General features: G+C 42.3%; 1 protein-coding gene across 13 annotated transcripts in view; it reads right to left on the bottom strand.

The window, feature by feature from the left end:
- CLEC16A (C-type lectin domain containing 16A) overlaps positions 1 to 18,864 on the bottom strand; it is a 182,096-nt gene extending 163,232 nt beyond the window's left edge. For 12 of the 13 annotated variants that reach the window (XM_030577251.1, XM_030577252.1, XM_030577255.1 and 9 more), the window contains exons 1-4: positions 18,654 to 18,864; positions 4,640 to 4,768; positions 3,138 to 3,271; positions 1,463 to 1,611 (exon numbers count right to left, since the gene is read on the bottom strand). In XM_030577251.1, coding sequence (XP_030433111.1) covers positions 1,463 to 1,611; positions 3,138 to 3,271; positions 4,640 to 4,768; positions 18,654 to 18,733 — 492 coding nt within the window. In that variant the 5' untranslated portion in view covers positions 18,734 to 18,864. Of the gene's footprint in view, positions 1 to 1,462; positions 1,612 to 3,069; positions 3,272 to 4,639; positions 4,769 to 18,653 lie in introns of those variants that run through there. The other variant, XM_030577262.1, reaches the window with a different exon arrangement.
- Between the last annotated feature and the right edge of the window lie 6,429 nt (positions 18,865 to 25,293).

Below are 25,293 nucleotides of genomic sequence, written 5' to 3'. Positions count from 1 at the left end.
AAACAGGTGGGTCTTTTTGACCACACTGATCCCCACTGACTTCATTTGGGATCTGTCTGCATGGATTCAAATGCGGAATTAGGGCTTTAAGATAACAGGCTTACAATTGAATAAAGTACTGTAGTAAATAGACAAAACTCTAGGTTCTATGAGTAAGCACTACATTTGAAACATCAGAATTCTGAATTAACTTAAGTTTGAAGTTATGTTGCAATGCCAAGTTCTGTGGGCATTTATAATTCAAATATAGCAGTTGACTTAGTCCAAAACAAATATTTACTGACTAAAATACATGAAGTAGTTTTAATATACCCATGCAAAATGCCAATGACTGAAATTTCTGTAAATTTAGATATTCTTTTGCACTTCAATTTGATTATATTAAATTCTTTTAAATGGAGGTCTCACTATGCAATATTTTAGAAGCTTTTTAATTTTTTAAAGTGGTGATTTAAAAAGCAAACTATTTTAGTTTGATGTTATTACAAAAAGGCAAGACACTGACAGAATCACTAAGAACATTAGCTTCTGCCATCCGTGTTGCAGTGTATTTATACTTAGGAAATGTCTACACTATGGGCACCACAGTGGCACAGCTCCAGCTCCAAAGCGAATGCCACCGTAGTGTAAACTCACGCTACGGTAATAGAACTTCACCTTCCCAAGCAATGGCAGCTACGTTGACAGAAACATTTTTCAGTCAACCTAATCGTGCCTACGCTAGAGGTCAGGTTGGCAGAGCTACTACATTGAGGGGTGTGTTTTTTATGTTTCCCCTGGAGCCCTATATCTATGTTTAAGTGTAGACCAGGCCTTCATTTCAGAGGTGGTAGTACTGAATCAAGACAGCTGGTTGTGGGCTGGGATTAGATGAGGTTATCCTCTACTGTTAATCAGTTTTGGACTACCAATGAATACTTTGCTGTGTATTTGTGGACTTTGCTGAAAAACTGCACATCTAAAATCTCACCTTCACTATTTTTTTTTAAATGATACACACTAATAGTGTGTGAAGATATTATATGCTAATGCAGTTAACAGTGGGAATCTAGATTTTATTACAGAAATAAGACATTGCACTCTAATTATAGCCTGTGCAAACAGTATAAAGCTTTTAACATCTGTTAATAATTTAATTAAGACCAGTATGAAGAGTGGGAAATACACGAGACAGACATTTCATAGCACAAAAAGATTTCCCCACACACTTGCTACAACACACAAAACCTGATTCTGAGATTCTTACTTGGGCACATTGTTACTACAATATAAGTCATTTTAAACTGCAAGACAATGGGGCAGGGGCAGTCCTCAGAAGAAGCTTGAGTTGAGATAGAGAAGTGCTAAGGCTCATGAGTGAAAGAAGTCTATCTGGGATCCACCAAAGTTTTGGCCTTAAACTCACTTCTGTATATATCGTAGTTAGTAAGGCTTTTTACTGTAAATTCTTCAAGCCACTTACCTCATTGTAGAAAAAGTGTACAGTGTGATTGTTGAGTTTCAGGGAAAGTGTTTTCAGAAATGAGATATAATATGCCATGATCTCCTCATCAGAAAAGTCAAATTTGTGGACAATGATAGAATTTACATAGTTATTAGAGAGCAAATAATCTGAAATATAAAACCATATCACAAATCACCACAAAGGAAAATCATCATCAAATAAGTTTTATGTAGGCTTCATAGAATTTAATATTTCTTTATAATTGATGAATAATATTAAGGTTTATTTTTGAATTTTTTTATCATTTTAAATTTTCATAGTCGTGAAAACATATAGGTTAAGCATTTTTTGTTTTTAATCCATTTAAATTTTCACACTATGGAGGATGGCGGAGAGGAATTAGACAAATTTAATGACAGTAGACCCTGAGATTAAAAAGTTAACATTTCATAACCACTGAAACACAAATTGTCGACATCATGTGTCAAAACACATGAAGTAGATACCCTTAAATCTAAACTCTAAGTTCTCAAGCAGCATTTTTCTTATTTTGCCTCCACAAATGTTGATTACCAGCAATGGAAATGGGTTTTTGTTTGTTTGTTTTTGGGGGGGGGGGACATTAAAATCAATGTTTACCGACACTTAGCAATACAAATCTAATCCTTCCAAGCCTAGTTTTATGTTTTTTATATTATATATATAGTGCCTGACAATGAAAAAGTGTTTTGTAAGCGCAACCTAGCAGTAATCAAGTCTACATTTGACAACTAAATACCCCTATTTTAAGTTTAACAATGCAAATGACTACTTCAATTAGCAGTAACACATAGAAGTCATATTCATTAACGTCTTGCAAAAGGCTTGGCTCTCAAAGATAGGATTATAATGAGAACAAAACACACTTGTCTGCATTATGTTTCTTCTGTAAGCATGCTGTAGCTAGTAATCAAATCTTAGGCATTACAAATCAAGTATTTATTTAAAATAGCATTTTTCCCTCCATATTATTTACCTCAAAAGTTTATGCATGGACTCTCTCCTCGCCAATTTTGTTTCTCTTATTTAGCAAGAATTTATTTTTTTCTCCCTTCATATGTTTCCAAAGGACCTTAAAATTAACATGGTATTTTGTTTGGATGCCAACCCCTCTGATCACAGAACAGCTACAGCAAAAGGCTTTGTTAACAAGTGCATGCTTCCATTGCTAGTTCTGAGACAATTAAGTAAATACATTTGAGACCCTAATTAACCAGTGATTTTCTACAGTTGTTAGCTTTTAAATTCCTCATTTGAGTATAAGATTTATAATCTAGAACATACTCAATGCAATGGTCACATTTCTTATTTTGTGCCTAGGTTATTTTAAAGAACCCCTTTAAAAAGACCACATATTAAATCATTCCAAATTTTTTACTATTTGCTTTCAACAGTACAACTCAAAGGTTTTTGTACCAGTGGAAACTTATGACGAACCATTTTAGAATGGAGTTTGCATTAGATATCCAATGCTGTTTAATTAAAAAATAAATTAATGATCTCACAGAGCTAGTTAGATGACTTGATTCCTAAAAATGTTCTTGCACGTTAGCTTTTAAAGTTAATAAAATGAAAAGCACGCTTACACGGTGTGCTGAAGCTTTGATTTGTTTAATAATGAGAACTAAATGTTTAATAAGGAATGCATCCTTACAGAGTGATGTCTCGTGACTAATATTTTCAAAGAGGATGTTCAAGGTCTGCAGCAGCTGTACACATACATAACGACCAGATTTCTGACGTAGGATGTTCAAGAAGAAAACAAACATGTTCTTCTCTAAGAAAAAGCTAGAAGATAAATGTAAAAGCATTACTGATTCATTCATTATTTTTTAAAAAAGATGAACTCTTGGTTTGACTGGTGAGCTTATTATTTTATAAAAGTTTGACAACTTTCATATTGTATAGCTTTGTAATATTGCATTCATTTAACCCTAAAGAGTGCCTCTCTGTCAAAAATTAAACTAACCAGGACATCTGAAGCACATTCAAATTAACTAACTAATAAACAAAAGGGATAAATATCTAAGGGCTAGTCAGATATGTAATGTCCAACTGAACAGAAAAGTAGGCTTCCTCACCCTACAAACTCATGAAAGCAGTTTTGTGGGAAAGGGTCTTTGACTGGAAATATTACACTAGAATTTGCTAGAGCTTTAAAAACAATAAAAAAAACACTGAAAGTGTCAGCTTCTATTGTATTTTGTTGTTATTGAGGAGGGAGGAAAAAATCAGAAAGAAAGGTCTGTTATGACGTTTAGACTCGATACACCTGATAATGCTCTGCAGACCTTAAAAAAGGTTGCTATACTGTATTTGCTGCCAAAGCTTACTAGGGCATATGAACATCAAAATGGTACAATGAAGCAGCTTTGAGTTTGTCAGAATTTTTAAAAATAATTATTTATTGTTTCCTCTAACATAATCTCTCATCCTACTGAGGATTCATCTGTTACATCTCTCAGGGCAGGCTTTAGCCCGATTCAGCCGATTCCCTGGAATCGGGCCCCGCAACGTCCCGAAGGAGCTGCTGCTGAAGTCCTGCCACTGTCTTCGGCGGCAGCTCAATCACTGCCGCAGAGAAGGGTCCCTCTGCCGAAATGCCACCAAAGGCACTGGCAGCCGACAGTGCCGAGACTTCGGTGGCAGCTCAGTCGTCGCTGGCAGCTCAATCGTTGCCACTGTCTTTGGCGGCATTTCAGCAGAGGGACCTTCCTCCGCAGCAGCTCCTTCAAATCGGGCCCCGTGGTGCCTAAAGCCGGCCTGATCTTTCTAGTAAGAACAGCTATACGTACGCACACCTTTGTAAAGCTGCCTTAAGAGCATCAACCATGTGCCATCATCTCTGTATGCAATTCCCCTTCCCCCTCTACAAAAAAGTGTGTGTTTAGGAACTCTACCAAGAACAGTTTGTTCAAGTATAAATTAAGAAACTTACTTCAAGTAACTGATGACTCTCACTGTAGAGAAGCTAACCTCTATGGACAGCTGAATTATAACTAGTGCACATTTGGTAGGAACCATAGTGCAAGCTTCACAATTCATCTCAGATAATACTCCATCTACAAATCCCAACCCCTCCCATATCAGCTGATCAACAATTTTCATTTAATTTGTTAGTAATTTAAAAAAAAAAAAAAGATGTAAAGCACTTACTCAAACACGGAGCTGTCATTCTGATCTCCCCATATAAGGATCTCAGTTATAGAACGAATAGTCTCCACTAACAGATTGCGGTTGTGATCCGTTACTGTGGTATTTTTGGTCAAAACATGATACATATACCTAAAAGAGGAGAAACATGTAATTAGTTACTATGGCTGTGTTTAATAATGTTGGGTTGCGATTTTCACAATCATTTTCAAATGTTCTCTATGAAAATATTTTCCCACAATTAGTACTATATCCAAGGAAAGAAACTTGATTCTCCTCCCCTCCCCCCCGATGTAATTGCTTCTGTTTATTTTAAAAATGATATTGGAGGTAGAGTGGAGCAATGAATAAGCAACAGTGAGAGGCAAACTAACTTCCTAGAATGACGACAAATGCCATATACATAATAAAAAGGATTATTAAAACAATGTGATCATGTTGACTATTTACCCTCTATATTTGTTCTCGTAATTTGTTGGGTTTCTTAAGTGGGTAAAAATAGCATGGGAAAAGGGACAGAAGAGAAAGCGAAGTGGGTAAATACAGTTACGGAGTGCAAGGAGAGCTGAAAATACCCTGGAAGGTTAATTCTAGAAGGTTGTATGTAGAGTTAGCTGAAATACATACTGCATCATTACAACCATGGAATTGCTGCATGGAATGCATCTTTGTTTGAATTCTTAATTGTTGATGCCAGTTAGGGATGTCTTCAATCCACCTGGGGTGGAGCTGAGTTACCGAGACTTGGACCATGTGTATTTAAAACACTACTTTGAGAGGAGGTGGGTCCAAGGCTCAGTCTGAACGGAAGGGCTAGATTTTATGGCTGAAAACTCCAAATGTCTTAACCAGGACAGATATGAAACAACATGAGTGCCTGTACACAGCTGTAGTACCAATCTCATCTTACTTGGGTAAATATGTGAAAATAGAAGAAAAGCACAACGTAAGTTATGTTAGGGCAGTGGTCCCCAACCTTTCAGTATGGCAGGTGCCAGACGACCAGCTGCAGAAATGCCAAGAAGCGTTGCAGGCACCATGTTGAGGACCACTGTGTTAGGGAAATTATGTTTGAAAGCCTGATAAGCATTATGTAGTTATAAAAGAGTTAAGCCACACTTTTTTCAGACTTGTAAGTATATTTATATATTTTCACACCTTTAAGTGCCAGAGTTATGTTAACTAAACTTTTCAGTGTAGAGCAGGCCCTAGCCCTGTCTCAAAGAGGACTACAGCAAACTCCATTTATAAACTGTTAATGTATATCAGCAGGGTCCACACAAACAAACCGTTAGCTCTTGGAATACTAGTGCAAAGTAGAATCATACCCCAAGCTTGCCATGAACTAAAATGTTCATTTAGACAAGGAGACCCACATGTAATACTCTAGCTAAGGGATCGACAACCTCTGACACACGGCTCACCAGGGTAAGCCCCTTGGCGGGCAGGGCCAGTTTGTTTACCTGCCACACCCCCAGGTTCGGCTGTTTGCGGCTCCCACTGGCCACGGTTCACCGCTCCAAGCCAATGGGAGCACCAGGAAGCGGCAGCTAGCACATTCCTCGGCCCACGCCGCTTCCTGTGGCCTCCATTGGCCTGGAGCAGCGAACCATGGCCAGTGGGAGCCGTGATCAGCCAAACCTGCGGACACAGTAGGTAAACAAACCGTCCCGTCCCGTCAGGGTGCTTACTGTGGTGGGCCGCGGGCCAGACGTTGCTGATCCCTACTCTAGCTCACATATGAGCCTATCTGACCTTTTTACTCCCAACTATCTTGCAGGAAAACAGCATATTTTATGCTGAGTCACCCTCACATTGTGAGCTGTGTCTACATTAGGAAATTTAAACACTGCTGAAAATGGGTGTGTATTTTAAATGATGCAGAACATTGTCTACCTCCTAGTGTAGACCAGAACACACTTTTCAGCACAGGATCCAAGAGTTTCAAAATATGCCCAGCTCAAAAGCCCTGCCAAACTACAGCTGTCAAGTCATGATAAGAAAAGGAAAGTTTGAAAGTAATTAATACATTTTGCAGGTAAAATTACAGTGGAAACTATTCTCTTCAACCTCAGTTCTGTTGTATACCATTTAAAATCAATTATGTTGTCTGTTATTAGGACACAGCTTTGCAAGATTCAATCTGTCCTCCCAGGTAAGTACTTGGAGGGAATCCAAATGAGGAAAACTGAAATTTAGTATGATCCAATGTTAAAATATACATACTTACTCAGTTAACTATGTTTATCATAGCATGCCTAAGGATCATCCCCAAGAATATATACCATTATGCTTGGCACAGTAATAAACAGTCCCTGCCTCTAGAAGCTTACAGTCTAAATAGACAAGGCCCAGACAGAGTAGGAGAAGGGGTGTTACAAGCAGAGAGAACAGTGTGATGATAGCAAATGTTAGTTCCCCTTGGGGTGGGAGGGGGGAAGAGAGAGGGTTAGTTCAGAGGTAACTATCAACTGTGCAATATTTTATATATATTCAGCTCTGTTTATTTGAAGTAACCATGAACCTGAACTATCACATGTAACAGAGAAATGAATCTGTAAGTGGCTGTATTTACTAGAAATTAACTAAATTAAATTTCAAAAGATTGGGGGAGGGGAGGAGAGAATAAGTCCAATAATGCAATGCTGGTCAAAGTAAATAGTAGAAGCAGTCGTAAGATTTTACTCAACTTTGCCCCCAAGACACTATACATTGCAAAGCATTTCTGCGCGGTTTCCCAAAGGATTACCAAAAACTAAATTTTGTTTAGTACACAATGTGACAAATTGCAAAAAACTATATTTGAAGACGTTTTAACATAATGCCATTGTGAATAGGGCTTTATATTCCTGGAAACTGATTACAGGTTTCCCAGTTGTTTGTCTGGTGAATTTTACTGGAAAACTCATTGTTGCTTAGGTTAACAAAAGTATAAAATTAAGTGATGACCAGGTGAGGACCGGTCTACACTGGGAACTCATATTTCCATAGCTACTTCTTTAAGGGGTATGACAAATCCACACTCCCAAGAGACATAGATCAGCATAGCTAACCCCTCTAACCTTCTGATGACCTCGCTACCACCTCAAGGAGGTGAATTACCCATACCAATGGGAGAACCCCTCCTGCTCCACTGTAGCAGTTCAAGCGTAGACATAACATAAGTCTGAGTGCATTTTCTTGGGTTTCAATGTCACTGCTGATGTAATTAACTCTCTTGGTCTGTAAAGGGTGTCATAAACAGATAGTTAAGGGTTAATGTCTCTTACCTGTAAAGGGTTAACAAACAGGGAACCAAACACATGACCAGGGGACCAATCAGGAGACAAGACACTTTCAAATCTTGGTGGAGGGAAGCCTTTGTTTGTGTTTTTTGGGTTTTGCTTTGTTCTCTCTGGTCCTGGAAGGGACTGGACGTGCAACCAGATTTCTTGCCAATCTCCCTGCTACAGTCTCTTATATATTCAGAATAGTGAGTAATTTAGTAAGAAAGGCGGTTATAGTCTTTTGACTGTTTCTCTATTTGCAAATGTGTAGTTTGCTGGAAGTATTTTAAATTGTATTTTGCTGGGGGGGGGGCGGGGAGGCTTCTTTCTAGTTTCTATAAGCTGACAGACTCTGTAATATTCCATCTTGAATCTACAGTGATTTTCTTTATTCTTTTTTTCTTTTATTAAAAGTTTTGCTTTTAAGACCTGTCTGATTTTTTCCCTTGTTGAGGCTCAAGGGAATTGAGTCTGTATTTAAGAGGGAAGGAGAAGGGAGGGGGAGAGAAAAAGGGGGAACCCACCCGATTTCTCTGTGTTGTGATTCAAGGAGTTTGAATCACGGTGATCTCCTAGTGTACCCAAGGCAGGAAAGATCTGGGAGGAAGAAAGGAGAAGGGGGAATCCCTTTGTTTTAGATTCACGAAGCGTGAATCTGTCTCTCTCTCCAGGAGACCTAATTTCTCTGAGTTGTGATTCAAGGAGTTTGAATCACAGTAATCTTCCAGGGTAACCCAGGGAGGGGAAGGCTGGGAAAGGCAACGGTGAGGAAAGGGGTTTACTTTCCTTGTGTTAAGATCCAGGGGGTCTGGGTCTCGGGGGTCCCCAGGGAAGGTTTTGGGAGGACCAGAGTGTATCGGGCACTGGAATTCCTGATTGGTGGCAGCTTATCAGATCTAAGCTGGTAATTAAGCTTAGGGGAATTCATGCTAGTACCCATATTTTGGACGCTAAGGTTCAGAATTGGGAATTATATTATGACAAAGGGGCAGGTGCCTTTGTGGAAAGAAAACAGTGTTTCTAGTCTCAAGGCCAAAATTTACATTTATGATTAGATCGGCACAAGAATAGGATCAAGGACTAATTAAGTATTCCCTGACAAAAATTATGCTAAAGCTCAATGCTATGTTTCATTAACTTAAAGGTAAAAAACATGCAGGGATGTTGTGCAGATTAATTTTTACATCATATAGTATTACATACAAGAAAGCTACTTTAAGAGAACATTATGGTGGCAATGTCAAACCTGAAAAGTTAGAAAATGCTGAATTAAAGTTGCCCATGCAGCCTTAATTCAGACACATTGTGTGTATGCATTATGATATGGTCTTTAATTACATGCTCACATACTGTTTTTACTACACGCAGGACCCCAACCTCATTCACTGCATAGGAGGAGTGGTGCTCAAGGAATGAAATAAGTATGAAGGACAAAAGGTTGATTCATATTAGTTTATGGATACTATTTGTGACCAGGTCATGTGAAATGTTTATGTATGTCTATGCATTAGAATATGTACTCTATGTACAGGTGGTTTAGCTTACTAGCAGGGATGTTAGGAAGCAAGCAGGAAGGTAATACAATGGATCCAGAAAGACATCACCAAGCACACACTCAGGAAGTTAAGAAACAATACCTGAACTATTAGCTGTGATGATGCTAATTCCATGTTCCAGCAAAAACTACACAGCTGTTTTGCTAAGGCTGGAGATCAAGATAAAAGGACATTAAACGGTTAAAAGGCCTTGCAAGAGAGGGGACAGCTGTCAGTGAGCTGGCCGGAAAGAAGGGGCTGAGAGAGAGAAGCCCTATGGAGGAGATTTGAAGCAACTGGGCCTCCCTAAGCTCCCGGGGGATGGCAAGCTTAAGTAAGATAATTATGTATGAAGATAGTTCATTGTGTTACAAACCTCTTATGCTTTATTATTCCTACTGTTAAGATTAAACAAAACTTTGTTTTAAGAAAGCTGTCTGATCACAACTACTGAAGGCAAGAATTGAAGGTGGTGAAGCCAGTCGGGTCTACCAAGTAGCCATGGTTGGTAAGTGGCAGGCTGCAGCCCAGATATGGGGTCTAAGAGGGATAATCGCAGGATACCACATGAGGATAAATGAAGCCAAGAGGCCTAAAAACAGAGAGTGCATTCAGACCAGAGGGGTGAAAGGTGCAGATCACCCTGGAACAGAAGCATCAAGGTTGTGTTGCGCAAGTGGCTGTTATCTGTAGGATTCGGTTGTTTCAGAAGTTAGACAGCGTGTAGGGAATTGAAACAGTGGGCTGCAAGATGCGAAAGGATGGTCTCATGGTTTAGGCCAGGGGTGGGCAAACTTTTTGGCCCGAGGGCCACACTGGGATTGCAAAACTGTATGGAGGGACGGGTAGGGTAGACTGTGCCTCCCCAAACAGCCTGGCCCCCGCCCCTATCCGACCCCTCCTAATTCCCATCCCCTGACTGCCCCCCTCAGAACTCCCGACCCATCAATCCCCCCAATCCCACTCCTTGCCCCCTAACTTCCTCCTCCCAGGACCCCCACCCACCCCTAACAACCCCCATCCAACTCCCCTGCTCCCAGTCCGCTAACTGCCCCAACCCCTATTCACATCCCTGCCCCCTGACAGGCCCCCTGGGACCCCACGCCTATCCAACTGCCCCTATTCCCTGACCCCTATCCACACCCCCACCCTGAGACTGCCATGCTTAAACCAACCCCTCCTCCACGTTCCCCATCCCCAACCATCCCCCAGAACCTCTGCTCCATCCAACTGCCCCGTTCCCTGTCCCGACTGCCCCCTGATACTCCCTACCCCTTATCCAAACCCCCAAATACACTCCCCAGTCCCTTACCATGCCACTCAGAACAGCATGTCTGGCATCCGCGCTGCCCGGCCGGAGCCAGACACGTTGCCGCGCTGCTCGGCAGAAGTGCACAATCCCGCCGCCCAGAGCGCTGCCTGCACGGCGGCGTAACTACAGGGGAGTGGGGACAGCAGGCGATGGCCTGGGGGCTAGCCTCCCTGAATGGGAGCTCAAGGGCCAGGCAGGATGGTCCTGCAGGCCGCATGTGGCCCGTAGTTTGCCCACCTCTGGTTTAGGCAGTTGAATTCCACTGTGGAGAACTGGATTATATTCCTATTTCTTCCACAGAATTCCTATGTGATGGGGGGCAAGTCAGTTAAAATATTTTTTACAAGTGGTCAAAGTTCCTCATTTTCTGGATGCTAAACTCAGACCCAAGATGTCAATTTGCAGGAGTACTGAGCACACTCCAGCAACAGAGATCAACAAAAGCTGTGTAACAAACAAGTGAAGTGCTATAAACTGCCAGGTACTCTGCGAGTACAGGCCACAGGCATCTCAAATTGGGCATCCAAAGTTAGTGAACACTTGACTTTAATTTCTGCGCCTTAGCTCAGAGCGGTATTGGGAAAATTAATTTATATTTAGAATTATAGACTTTAAGGTCAGAAGGGACCATTTGCAAAGAACTCATGCTACAGTGATAAGCTCTATAGAAAAACACATGAAAAAATGAAAAATTCTGTATTCACAGCAGAGTTTGAATAATGTGTAGAAAATAAGGCCTAGGGCCATACAACAAAATATTGAATAGCTGATCATTCAGTGAGCACTATTCATCCTGAGCACTGGATGAGGAAGGGTATTAGTGGAAAAAATAGTCTGATTAGATAATTAAAGCAGAGGTCCTCAAACTGTGGGATGCCCCTCCAAGGGGGGGGGTGGAGCAACGTTCAGGGTGTGGGGTACAGCTGGGGCCCGGGCCAGTCCCCACAGGGGATGGGGGGGAGTGAGCGCCCCGCTGTGACCCCACCTGCCAGCCATGAGCCCCGCTGTGGCCTTGCCTCTAGGCCCCCTTACCCTGTCCGCATCCCCCTGCCTGGCCTCTTTACCCTATCCATATTCCCCCACCCTGAAACATGCTCCTGACTCTGGCTTGGAGGAGGAGGGGAGCTAACAGAGTGAAGGTGGGGGGCATGAGGTAAAAAGTTCGAGGACCACTGAATTAAAGACTATCATATTGCTTATAGACAAAGGGGGGCAAATTAAGGCTCCACGGATGACCAAGTCACTCAAGCATATTCCAGGTCTTAACAGATTACAAGTTAATACTCTTTCAGAAAGAAACAGAGTCCATTTTTATCAGGGAAGTTGGGGTATATTTTTAACTAGTAATTCTATATACTTCATTCACGAGAAGCACGGGCTTGTTTTCAAAAGCAAGATTTAGAAAACAAGTAGTCAAAAAACCCTGAAGAAAATGAGCTAGTCAGACTGATTTTCTTCCTTCTACACTATAAAAGAAACCCAGCGGCACCACTCCTTTTCCTCATGCCTGTGAACAAGGTGATTCATCTTTCACTTCAGGACAGTACCCAGATTTTGTTTTACAGATGGGTACCTATCTCTGTTGCTAGACACTGAGCTTGGAATTGAAATACACAATTCAGTAGCAAAAATTGAAGCAAAATCTGCAGCTTTCTCTGCCCCTTCACAATGTCATCATTTTGGATTTCACAAGAAGATGGGAAAACTGAAAACGGTCAATGATTAGTAACACTTCTGTCTGTTTGCACCACTCCAGAAGCTCTTAACTCTCCCTCCCCCCTCCCCCACCAAGAAGCAACAAACAAGCATGCGCTTACCTACATTTACTGGTGGTGCCAACAGTCTAGTATGTCTAAAGTTGATTAGAGTCACGGTGTCTTCGTCAGCCTCACAAATCACAGTGTAGGCTGTACTACTCAAGGCCTTTCCCTTTCTCAGGGACTGTTGGTAACACCATTACAGTCCCAGTCACTCAGGCCTAGACGTCATCTCCAACTATGACCTCTCTAGACCCACTCCCAAATCTTGCTACTTTTCCCTCCATAACATTGCAAAGATCCAACCTGTTCTGTCTGCATCACTAAAACTTTTCCCAACTCTTAATTCTTGTCTTGACTACTCTAGCCGCCTTGTCACCTCTAGTCTATTCATAATGTTCCTATGAACATACTGTTCCTGACCTGTTCTGATCATGTCATCCCCACTTTCGAGCACTGCTTCAGTTTCAGGCCTCTTGTCCAAACTTCTTGGTCCCTTCCTAACTTACTATTCTTGTATCTTACCATGCCACCCTCAAACCTTCATCATCTATTTCCCCCCCACAAAATACAGTACAGAAATGTTTATTGAACACTTCTGCCTTTTCTGCATTATTGATAACTCTACCATTTCCATCCAGTAGTAGGCTAATACCATTGTTAGGATTCTTTTTGTTCCTAACTTATTTAAAAAAAAAAAAAAAATTTTCCTTGTTGTTCTTAACTTTACTGAACACAAATTTCTCTTTGCTCCCCTTACCAATTTTCTACGATTCCCAGTTTCTGATTTATATTAAATTACTATCAACTTCCCCTTTCTTCCATCTGTTATATTTTTATTTTGTTTAGTTTTTTAGCTGCCTTCACTTCCCTCTAAACCAGGGCAGGTTTTTTTAAACCAATATGGCCTTCTTTCTTGATTGTTGGACTTTTTTGGCAACTAGTAAAGTGTTCTTAAACAATTCTCAATTATCATTCTGATTAAATTCTTCCTCCCAGATGATTTGGCTCAATTCTTTTCAGATTTGTGAAATTGGCCATTTTAAAGCACGAAGTATATACATCACTGTTCTGGTCTTTACTCTGTTTACACATTATAAATGTGATTAAGTCATGATCACCTGTATCTAAGTTACCATTAATTTGTAGTTCTGTGATCAGGTCATCTTTATCTGTCAAGACAAGGTCTAATATAAAATTCCCCTATGCTGGATGCAACACTGAGGTAGGAAATTGTCATCTGTAATATTTAGAAATTCCAAGAATGTTCTACTACTGGCAGCATGAGATCTCCAGAATATGTCTCTCCAATTGAAGAATCCCATGAATCCTATACATTACAGATTGGTGCACAATACAGTCATCCTGTTCCCTAGTGTGGTCTGTAGCAGACAACACCTAATAACCCATCCTGTGCTTTATCTCTTAGGATACTGATCTATCAGCATTCAAGATCATTTTCTTCCAAGTTGTTGGTGACTCAGAAACAGATAATGCCATTTTCAACAGTATCACTCTCCCTCCTTCCTAAGTAGGTTACAACCATTGATTTTACCATTCCAGTCATGGGAATCATTCCACCAGGTTTCAGTAATACCATGTGGAATGCTTTCCCTTAATTTGTCCAAAAAGCAACTATTCATGCCTGTTTCAAATCCTTCCTCAAGATCTAACTTCTACCATGTCTAAGTAAACTAACAAACAAACCTGAGCGACACTGAGTTGCAGTGCTAGGGAGCAGGGAGTCAAACCCAGTCAGCACTGTGGGACAGAACCCACAGGAACTGCCACTTGACTCTTTGAAACACTCTGGCCACCCAATTTTGGGTCCCAACACACAGGTTGAGATATCCTGCCCTACAACACAAAACAGGAAACAGAACTGCTGTAAACGCAGCAGAAAATAGAAAGTTAGATCAAATCTTAGATGATCATAGATCTGTACATGGGACTAATCTGCATAAGTGACTGAACAAAAACATGCTAGCATTATAACATATGCACTGTTCGCTATCAACCTGTTAATTAAACAAAACCCAATAGCCCACCCTACCTTTTCTCCAAGTTTTATTTTCAAAGTTCCAGATATCACCACTTAATGTTGCTTTCAGGTTTAAGTTACAACCTAATCCAAACAGGAAGCATACTATAGAATGACTATAAACAGACTGTTAATCATACCTGTGTTCTCCTCCAACTCAAATGGGGCAAGCAAAATAAACTATATTTAGAGACACCTTTTGTTGCATGATCTCAAATCAATTTACAATAATTAAGCTTCAGAACATTGCTGTTGATCAGGGAACCTATTTTACAGCTTAGAAAACTGACACACAGATGAGTCGCCCACTTCTCATTAAGTTGCACAGCCTACAAGTCCCAGCTCCCCCTCCCCTGCTTTAAGCTGAGGGGTGGGGGAAGAAGGGATAGTTCATTGGTTTGAGAATAAGACTGCTAAACCCAGGGTTGAGAGTCAATCGTTGAGGGAGCCATTTAGGGATCTGGGGCAAAAATCTGTCTGGGGATTGGGCCTGCTTTGAGCAGGGGGTTGGACTAGATGACCTCCTGAGGTCCCTTCCAACACTGATATTCTATGAATTCTATAAAAGTTGCAGTCAGGATGTAACTTTTTGAAAGATTTATTTTATGTTCTAAAATGGAGCTGTCACAAATAGTTATGTACAATTGTTTGCTTATGATGCATCTCCCAATATATCAACATGAAAAGGTGAAACAAAGCCTGTTTATGTCTTTGAACTCACTAAGATTGCAAACCATCTTGGCAGTCAAGAAATTAGGAGCTTTTTTAAACTACACATGAGTAACACTCATGAAAATACAGTACAACCTTTTGAGTACTGCCAAGAGCCAAGTATACTACAGCACAGCAAGATGTAAGGTAACATTTTGCCGCACAAGGCTACCAATGTTCTTCAGTCCTGACCCGCAACATCCATTTCATGCCTACATCTCTCTTCAGAAGAGAGTGCTGATCATGTCAAACTGTGCTATAGATTAGTGATGTTGATAACATACATGCAGCAATAGTTACTTAGTGGAATATAGGAAGATGCACAGAATATATACCACCACCAATGGCACTAAATATGCTTATCAATTAAGGATTTGCAAATCCTTTGGAGGTATCAGAAATTCCTCATGAGAGGAATCCCTCTGACTTCAATGAGACTTACTATGGGGAAAAGACTATTCACATGAGTAAAGATTATCTGGATCAGGCTCTAATACGGTGGGTGATGAGTGCCAAGAACCGAGTCCTTCTTCTCAGTATAAGGTATGATTGCCAGAAACAGTAAATGTGATCAGTTTGGTAAACATCACTAGCTCAAGATGTTGTAGCCTGGTTAACTAATCCAAATAAACTAATTTCAGAAGTCATTTAGCAGCTCATCAATTGTAATTTAGGACATTTTACAAGAATGAATGGATAGCTCATATATGACACTCACTTCCTGTTCCTGATGTGACAGATCACATTATAATTTCCTGAAGTATTTCAGGAGTCTTCTATTCAAAAGAAATTGAAATGTATGTTTTAGATGAACTATCATGGTACTGTACTGTTTAATACATCCATCACCATGGTATCTGAGTATAAACAAAATCACAAAGCAAACATTCTATCACAAAGACAATTGTCTCTCTGTTTGTCTTCTAAAGGGGTAAGGGAGTGTGTCAAGTATATTTTCATCATCTTCAGAGATGTTATTGGGTGAAGCTAATGTAAAAAGATACCATAGTACTTCAGAACAATAGGTAAATCCAGTATACAGTGCATGGTCATTTCAAAGCCATGGACAAGCTGCTGGGAAACCTTAATTTCTGATACCTCCAAAGTTTATCCATCTAAAATATTATGCATAAAGATTGAAAGGCATCAGGATAATGAAGGGATAGCTTCATTTTTCATGATGATGCTTGCTAAAATCCAGTCACCTATTCATCACTGGCAAATAGAAAGCTTCTCCTGGCAAATAAGGAAATAAAAGCCATCAATTACAGCAACAAGGTAGGTAAGGTTTATGGATCAACTTCTGTTGGAGAGAGAGAGACAAGTTTTTGAACTTACACAGAGCTCTCTCTCAGGTCTGGGAAAGGTACTCAGAGCATCACAGCTAAAATACAAGGTGGAGGACATTGTTTAGCATAAGTAAACATATTCAAAGGTGTGGTCGACAGTAGAAAATGAGGTTGATTTAATTATCCTGGTCAAGACGTGAAAAATCCACACCCCTGAGCAGCATAGTTAAGCCTACCTAAACCTGATTTAGACAGCATTAGATTGACAGAAGAATTCTGCTGTTGTCCTAGCTACTGCCTGTTGAGGAGGTGGATTACCTAACCCCTCCCATCAGCATAGGTAGCATCTACATTCAAGTGCTACAGCAGTGCAGTGTAGACAAGCCATTCAAGGTGAAGTGGCACATTAACACCCCTGCAGTCATAGGGTAAAATTGGGAGGAGGTGGTTTTGTAGGATAAAATTGGGAGTAATAAGCCATAAATCCTGTGAGGAAAAGCTTTGTGTAGCTAGAAAGCTTGTTTCTTTCACCAATAGAAGTTACTTCAATAAAAGGTATTACCTCATCCCCTTGTCCTTCTAATATTTTGGGACCAATACAGCTATAATAAGCACTGCAACAATTACAGCAACACGCAAGCTTTCATTTTCAAAACATTCTAGGCTGTTCTGTTGCAATGAAAACTTTTCAGAAGTAAACTGAAGCAGTGCTGTGTCTCAGTCTACCAAAAACAACTCAGTTATTTGCTTTTGTAGCTTTCCTAAACTGTCCAGACTGTGAAATTAGCAAGGCTATTCAATTTTAATGCTTTTTTCAGAACCAGGTGGAAGCAACAAGAATAGGTCAATTTCATTCCCTAATGACTGGGTAAATTTTTGAGCTACAGTAGAGTCCAGCATCTGAATTATTCAATAGAGAGAAGAACCTTAACCTCACTGGTTTTCTTACAGCAGCCAGGGGTCTGGAGAAGGAGTAAAAAACGTCCTTCACATACACACACTCTTACTTCCCCCAGCATCAAGGGTCATTTTGGAAGAAGAAAACTATTTCCCCTTTCCAACAGAAAATTACAGTGCAAGGACTTCATATTCATTAGACACCCTCTGGTCAGAGAGTAATACCTAAAAAATAGTTCCCATGCAAGATTCCCAGCACCTGGTAATAGGGATTGAGGCCTCTAACCAGGGCATTGGCCTCTGGGCTGTGCTGAAAGACCTTTCTTCCTGCCTCCTCACCAGTAGATTTAGTTCTCTGGCTAGTAGGTGATATTTTCAAACCCTCTGTATTACTTGTAGTGCGACTTTGGACCACTCTCTCACCACTTCCATGACCCAGTTAACCATATCTCCTCTATCTCTACAGTGCTGGTACTCATCTAAGGTTACCACCTTTTAGACTTTGTCCTTCAGAACAAGCTTATTGCATTATAAAATCATAGCTTTGTCTTTTCATGCTGTGCCACTACATCACCACCCTGTAGATACTTAGGAACATCCAATCACCTGCAAGGTAAAATCAGAACTGGGTTGGAGGGGAAGAGAAGGAGAAATGTATATGACCTAATTAGTACTTGTGAGGACTCAAGAGGACTGTAAGCAACATAGTTACACGAACATTCACAGAGAGATGTAAGACAATGAGGGAACATCCTTGGTAGATGTTTACAATCACAGCCCTGCCTGAAACTCCTCCAGTAGTCATCACTCTTCCACAGCCTCAGAACCCACTCAAACCCCTGAAGGCCTTGTCAGCACCTGAGTCTGGAGTCCTCCATTGCAGCCTCCTTCAAGCCTTTTCAATCTCCCAGTCCACGCACCCCAACCCCACCAGAGAAGGTCCCAGCGCCCGAGACCCGCTTGTCATAGAGCCACACGGGTCCCTTCTGCCCCAGCGAAGCCCTGAGCTCACTCTCGTTGAGACCGAGCAACCCCCCTGCAGCCCGAGCTCCCCCAGCCGCACCACAAGCACCCCAACACCACGGACCTGAGCCCCACGCCGGTCCCACAGGGTCTCCGCCCCCTCCCCCCGTTACCTCCTTGGCCCCCGCCGTAGCCCCCGCCACAGACGCTCCGCCTCACGCCCCCCCTGCAGACACACGCACTTACTTGAGATGGTCCAAGGAGTGGATGCTGCGGGCGGCCTTACCGTGCCCACCGCCCACCCAGCTGCGGGAGCGGCCGAACATGCTGGCGGCGAGGAGGAGGCGGCTGAGGGCTCTAGCCGTCCATCTCCCCGAGCGCCCGGCTGTGAGGCAGCACAGCGACCTCTGACACTTACAAACCCGGCTGGCCAGCCGGCCCAGCCGTCAGCGACAGGACAAGCAAAGGCGCATGCGCGCGCATGGCGCGCTGGGAAATGCAGTCTCCCTGCCCCCTTGCCTGCGACGCCCAGGCGGCGGCGGACTACAACTCCCAGCCTGCACCTTGCAGGCTTTCCGCTGCTGATTGTGAAGCGGGTGGGTGAGAGCTCAGCTGGGGCGGGACAGGGTCAGATTTGGGATAGATCAAGGTGCAGGTAGGGCGGTACCCTCCAGTACACAGTGCTGGCAAGAGATGTTTAGCGGGCGCAGGGTACCGGAAAGACTTGAGGCTGGGCTGCGCGCTACTCTTTGAAGGAGCAGAGCTCTAGGGAGGGCATTCATTCTTTAAATGGCTTTAACAGCACACTCAGGGCCATCCTTACCCATACACAAACTACACAGCTGCATAGGGCACTAGGAAATTTGGAGCACCAAATTGCCCCAAATTTCCTGGTGCCCTATGCAGCTGCATGCTGCTCCAGTGGCCAGCCTCATTCCCCGGCTGGCTGAGACTGCCAGGGAGAGCCACTTCCACTCCCGCCCCCTGGCAATTCCACCCCTTCCACATAGTCCCTGCCTTTCCTCTTCCCACCCCTGCTCTGCCCCAGACCCCAGCCCCACCGCCGCCCCACCCCATCCTGCCTCTTCCCAACCCTGCTCTGCTCCAGCCGTGCACCCACTCCACCCCTTCCCCTGAGCTACATCCGGGGGAACTGCAGCAGGGGTCTGCACTCACGGGTTGGCGGGAAGTGGAGCAACGGTTTGTTAGCATATACATCAGTGCTGTTACATTGGTCAGGAGTCCTCAAGAGGGGCGGGGTAGCCTGGACAGAAGGTGTTTAAACAGTGCTTTTGATTCTGTTTCTCCTAATTGGTCTGACGAGTCTAACATGCATTTTGTTAACTGGAATTGGAGCAGCAAAACAAAGAAAACAAATGCCTCATTCGCCAGCTTTGTAGAGGAGAGAACTATAAGTGAAGATTATAATACCGGACACTGATGGCCGTAAACCAGCCACCTCAGGAATCTGCCAAGAACTTTGCTGAAAATATGTCCCTCATATTAGCAATGGAGCTAAAACTTATCACACATCTGCCCACCTTTATTCAAATAGAATTCCTTCTGATCTGACAGCTCAGGCATTATCAGTTTCATCCAGAATAATTTACGAATTTAGAACCTAATCCTGTAAACTCATAATCATTTGATCAATCCCACTGAAGACAATGGGACTATTTGCATGACTATGGACCACTTTTGTGGCCTGGTAAGAGTTTCAGGAGTCTGCTCCTATAAAGAAAGTTGAATCCCACATTGAAATGCAGTGTTTGGGTACAATACCGTAAAGCAGTTTAGGATAGAGTTCTACCTAAGAATTGTCTTTTAATACATTATACATATGCAGAAATGACTCCTCACCCAACTCCCAGATTCCATATAAACAGACTGAATACTACATATCTGGGGGGAAAGTGAGTAGTTAAGCATGTTGATGTTTGTATAGGGGCTCAAGGTGGGGAGGAGTCACATGAAGGGTCATGTGGGGAGGTCATGTGCCCAGGGGTGGCTCTAGGTATTTTGCCGCCTTCAGCAGCTTGCCTGCGGGAGGTCCCCGATCCTGCAGATTCAGCGGCAGTCTGCAGGAGGTCTGCCAAAGCTGCGGGACCGGCGAACCCTCTGCAGGCATACCACCAAAGGCAACTTGCCTGCTGCCCTCGCGGCGACTGGAAGAGCACCCCCCGTGGCTTGCCACCCCAGGCACACGCTTGGTGTGTTGGTGCCTGGAGCCGCCCCTGCACCTGCCCTCCCGCCTTGTATCCCTTCCATGACTGCAGTACTGGCAAGAAATGATTTCTACTTGCACCACTGGAGGGAGTGAAGAGTGCAGAGAGAGAGATAAGGAGTAGAGTGGTTTTGGTGAGGCGACGCACCTCCAGCATGGGTTAGCAGAAATGGCAGGAGGGCTCACGTTTGGAGAGACACTGTTTGTAGGGAGCCACAGGTTTGGGAAAGATGGCTGGCTTTGTCCCAAGCTATGGGGCAAAAGCAAACATAGTTTTCATCTATACTGCTTCATCCTCTGCTTTGCCGGGGAGTGCACACCATGACAAAAGAAAATCCAAAAGGCTTCAGCAGAGTCTAAATCCACAGCCCTTAATATAAACAATCTAACCCCTGCTACTGTACGAGAAATAAAACCTGTCAGTTATATACGACTTTACATCAGTGATCTCAAAGCACTTTACAAAGGAGGGTACTATCATTATCCTTAATTTACAAATAGGACAAATGAGGCACAGAGAGGTGAAGTGACTTGTCCAAGGACCCTTAGCAGGCTAGTAGCAGAACTAGGAACATAATCCAGGTCTCATGAATCCCAGTCTAATGCACTATTCAGTAGGCTACACTGCCTCTCCATAGCTTTGAACTGTGTCCTCCCATGGTATTCCAAATGGAAAAATGAGAAAGGGACCAGTTAACTGAGTACATATGGGGTTTTAGTTTCTTATTTTTACTCTGTGGTGGATGTGACACAAGTAGTAATTCTATAAAATGAAAACAATTCTCTCCAGAATTCATCAGACATATCCCCTTATGAAGTCAAGTATTTTCCTTGTTCTTTCCTGTCTGCATTTCCAGTTTTCAAAGAGAAGGTATAATTCTCCATATAAGCCTAGTTTCCTCTGACTATTCTATTTTGGGAGTGTTTCTCTTCTTTTAAAGGAAAACAAAGGCTCTGGTCCTGCAAATGTGCACATGAGCTTTACTTTACACACGTGTTTCCGTGGGACTAAATGTGCATAAAGTTAAACACATACTTAAGTGCTTGCTCGATAGGAGCCTAAATGATCATAACCCAAGTCTGACTTGCTACTGTTCACTTTAATGCCCTCTCGTGTTAGGGACAAAATAAATTGAAGATTTGGAATACACCCAACACCCAGCAAGATCCTGCACAGCAAATGATGTTTTGAATGTCTCTTTTGCTCTCATTTCCCCTCCTTCATTTTAGTAGCTATTTGTTGCCTGAGCTTAGATCTAGCTGTACCATCCACAAACTTCCCATTCAATGGGAAAAATCTGTAAAAAAGATTGCATAGAATCATAGAATATTAGGGTTGGAAGAGACCCCAGGAAATCATCTAGTCCAACCCCCTGCTCAAAGCAGGACCAACCCCAACTAAATCATCCCAGCCAGGGCTTTGTCAAGCCAAGCCTTAAAAACCTCTAAGGATGGAGATTCCACCACCTCCCTAGGTAACCCATTCCAGGGCTTCACCACCCTCCTAGTGAAATAGTTGTTCTTAATATCCAACTTAGACCTCCCCCACTGCAACTTGAGACCATTGCTCCTTGTTCTGTCATCTGCCACCACTGAGAACAGCCTAGCTCCATCCTCCTTGGAACCCTATTTCAGATAGTTGAAGGCTGCTATCAAATCCCCCCTCACTCTTCTCTTCTGCAGACTAAATAATACCAGTTCCCTCAGACTCTCCTCATAAGTCATGTGCCGCAGACCCCTAATAATTTTAGTGGCCCTCTGCTGGACTCTGTCCAATTTGTCCACATCCTTTCTGTAGTGGGGGGCCCAAGACTGGATGCAGTACTCCAGATGTGGCCTCACCAATGCTGAATAGAGGGGAATAATCATTTCCCTCAATCTGCTGGCAACGCTCCTGTCATAAACAGATAGTTAAGGGTTAATGCCTCTTTCACCTGTAAAGGGTTAAGAAGTTCACCTAGCCTAGCTGACACCTGACCAGAGGAACCAATGGGGGAACAAGATGTTTCAAAAGGAAGAAGGGAAGTTTCCCTTGTTTAGTTTTCAGTTTTCAGCCAGAGTGAAAAGATCAAAGAACCAGCCTCTTATCAGAGTAGTAAGTTTTAGAAAGGAATAAATAGGTATATGTTTAGTTCTTTGTAACCTGTCTTGTGCAATTAGAGGAAGAATCAAATTGGGTATTTGAGTATTTTCATTGGTGTAATTAAGTTTTTGCCCAGGGGAACATCCTCTGTGTTTTGAATCTGTTGTCTGTGAGAGTAGCTGGTATGCTAATCTCTCCCAGAGGGTTTTCTTTTACCTTTCTTTTCTTTAATTAAAAGCCTTTTTTTAAAATAACCTGATTGATTCTTCCTTGTTTTTAGATCCAATGGAGTTGGATCTGGATCCACCAGGAGTTGGTGGGAGAAAGGAGGGGGGATGGCTAATTTCTCCTTGTTTTAAGATCCAAGGGGTTTGGATCTGTGTTCACCAGGAAGTTGATGAAGTTTCTCAAGGCTACCCAGGGAAGGGAGTGATTGGAGATGGTGGCAGCTAGACCAGATCTAAGCTGTTAATTGAGCTTAGAGCTTCTCATGCAGGTCCCCCACATCTGTACCCTAAAGTTCAGAGTGGGGAAGGAACATTGACAGCTCCTAGGAATGCAGCCCAATATGCCGTTAGTCTTCTTAGCAACAAGGGCACACTGTTGACTCATATCCAGCTTCTAGTCCACTGTAATCCCTAGGTCCTTTTCTGCAGAGCTGCCACTTAGCCAGTAGGTCCCCAGCCTGTAGTAGCTTTCTATCCACCTCATAGTCCATTCATCCAATCTATACTTTTTTTAACTTGCAGGTAAGAATGTTGTGGGAGACCGTATCAAAAGCTTTGCTAAAGTCAAGATATATCACATCCACCACTTTCCCCATATCCACAGAGCCAGTTATCTCATCATAGAAGGCTATCAGGTTGGTCAGGCATGATTTGCCCCTGCCATTTATTTTGATTTATTACAAGACAAAACATTTTTAGCAGAAAGTTCTTCCTAAGGAACAACATTGTAATCTTTATTTCATGCAGTTCCTTATGTACCAAGGTCTGATCTGAGAGTTTAGCCTGTTGCCATGACACCTCAGTGTGTTAGCCTTTCAAATGAAGCAGGGTTAGGCTGGGCTAGTTAAAGGGTGGCGGAAGAACTAGATGCTTCAAAGAAATGGGGTTGGTAATTGTTTTCTGCTGAGGAATTGCCCATACTCAAAGTTACATCAGTTTAAAATGAAACTGATTTATAAATGAGTTTAGGTAAACAAAAAACAGAGTCATCATGATCATGTTCCTATTACACCTCTGGCATTTAGGGCAGTGATGAAGCTCCTCCACTCCTGTCTGTTTCTGGCAAATCTTTCAATGGTTCCCTAGCTGTGCCCCAAGTTTTTCAGCTCGGCTTCCACAGATCTTTGCCATGTTGTTTTTGGGCAGCCTTATTTTTGCTTGCCTTCAGGTGTCCATCTTATTGCTACTCTGATGATGGAATCAGTTTCCATCCGAAGCACATGACCGATCTATCTCCAGCACCTCCTGGCAATGATGGTGCTTGGATCCTCTTGGCTGCATTGTGTTAATAGATCTTGGTTTGAGATTGTTCTGGGCCAAAAGATACGGAGGACTTTTCTACGGTAGATTGTATGGAATGAAGACAGTTTGGACATGTCATACTTTCTCATTCCCCAGCATTCTGCACTATAAAGTAGTGTTGGAAGTATGCAGCTCTGATAAATCTTGAGTTTGGTTTTGGTATTGCATTTTGATGATTTCCAGACTGTATTTAAGCTCCTGAAGGTGTTTCTGGCTTCATTGATTTTGTTTCAGATGTCCTGGCTTGTTCCACCATCCTGGCTGATGGTGCTGCCCAAGTATGTGAATGTTTCTACATTGGTGGGAACATAACCCTCTATCTGTACTGATGATGGTGAGGCAATATTAAAGGTCATGATATCTGTCTTATTGCAGTTGATTTTCAGTCCAATTTGCTGCCTGAATGCATTGAGTCGTGTTGTTTTTTCTTGTATATGGTGTTGGGTGTGTGATAGGAGAGGACATCATCTGCAAAGTTCAGGTCTTCAAGGGATGAGAAGAGCGTCCATTTAATGCCTCTCAGCATGTCTTCTGTGGTATGTTGCATTACGCAGTCGATGGCAAAGTTGAAGACGATTGCAGACATGACACACCCCTGACGGACTCCTGTTTTGACTTCAAAACTGAGCTCACTGTGATCAACACTGCATATAACGTTGAAATAGAAGCTTTTGATGACATTGATTATACAGAAAGGAATTCCATATGCCCGCAGAATGCGCCATAGGATGGTCTCATGAATGTTATCAAAAGCCTTCTCAAAGTCTATGAAATTTATGTAGAGTGACTGTTGCCATTCTAAGCACTGTTCTATTATGCTTCATACAGTGAAGATCTGGTCTGTGCATCCACGCCCTTTCTGAAAACCAGCTTGTTCTTTTCTGAGAATGCTATCAAAAAACAGAGTGGACACTCTTAATTCAGTTCAAACCTGTTTTATATTGATGTAGCTCAATAAGGAACTGATCTGAGATAAATCAAAATAATCAGGTTTAAATTAAGCTAAGAGTTTCCATATAGGGGTTGGCATTGGTTTCACTAAATCAATTT

Source organism: Gopherus evgoodei, chromosome 10, assembly GCF_007399415.2.
Source record: "Gopherus evgoodei ecotype Sinaloan lineage chromosome 10, rGopEvg1_v1.p, whole genome shotgun sequence".
In the NCBI taxonomy this organism is placed as follows: domain Eukaryota; kingdom Metazoa; phylum Chordata; order Testudines; family Testudinidae; genus Gopherus; species Gopherus evgoodei.
This window is presented reverse-complemented; position numbering and strand designations above follow the sequence as displayed.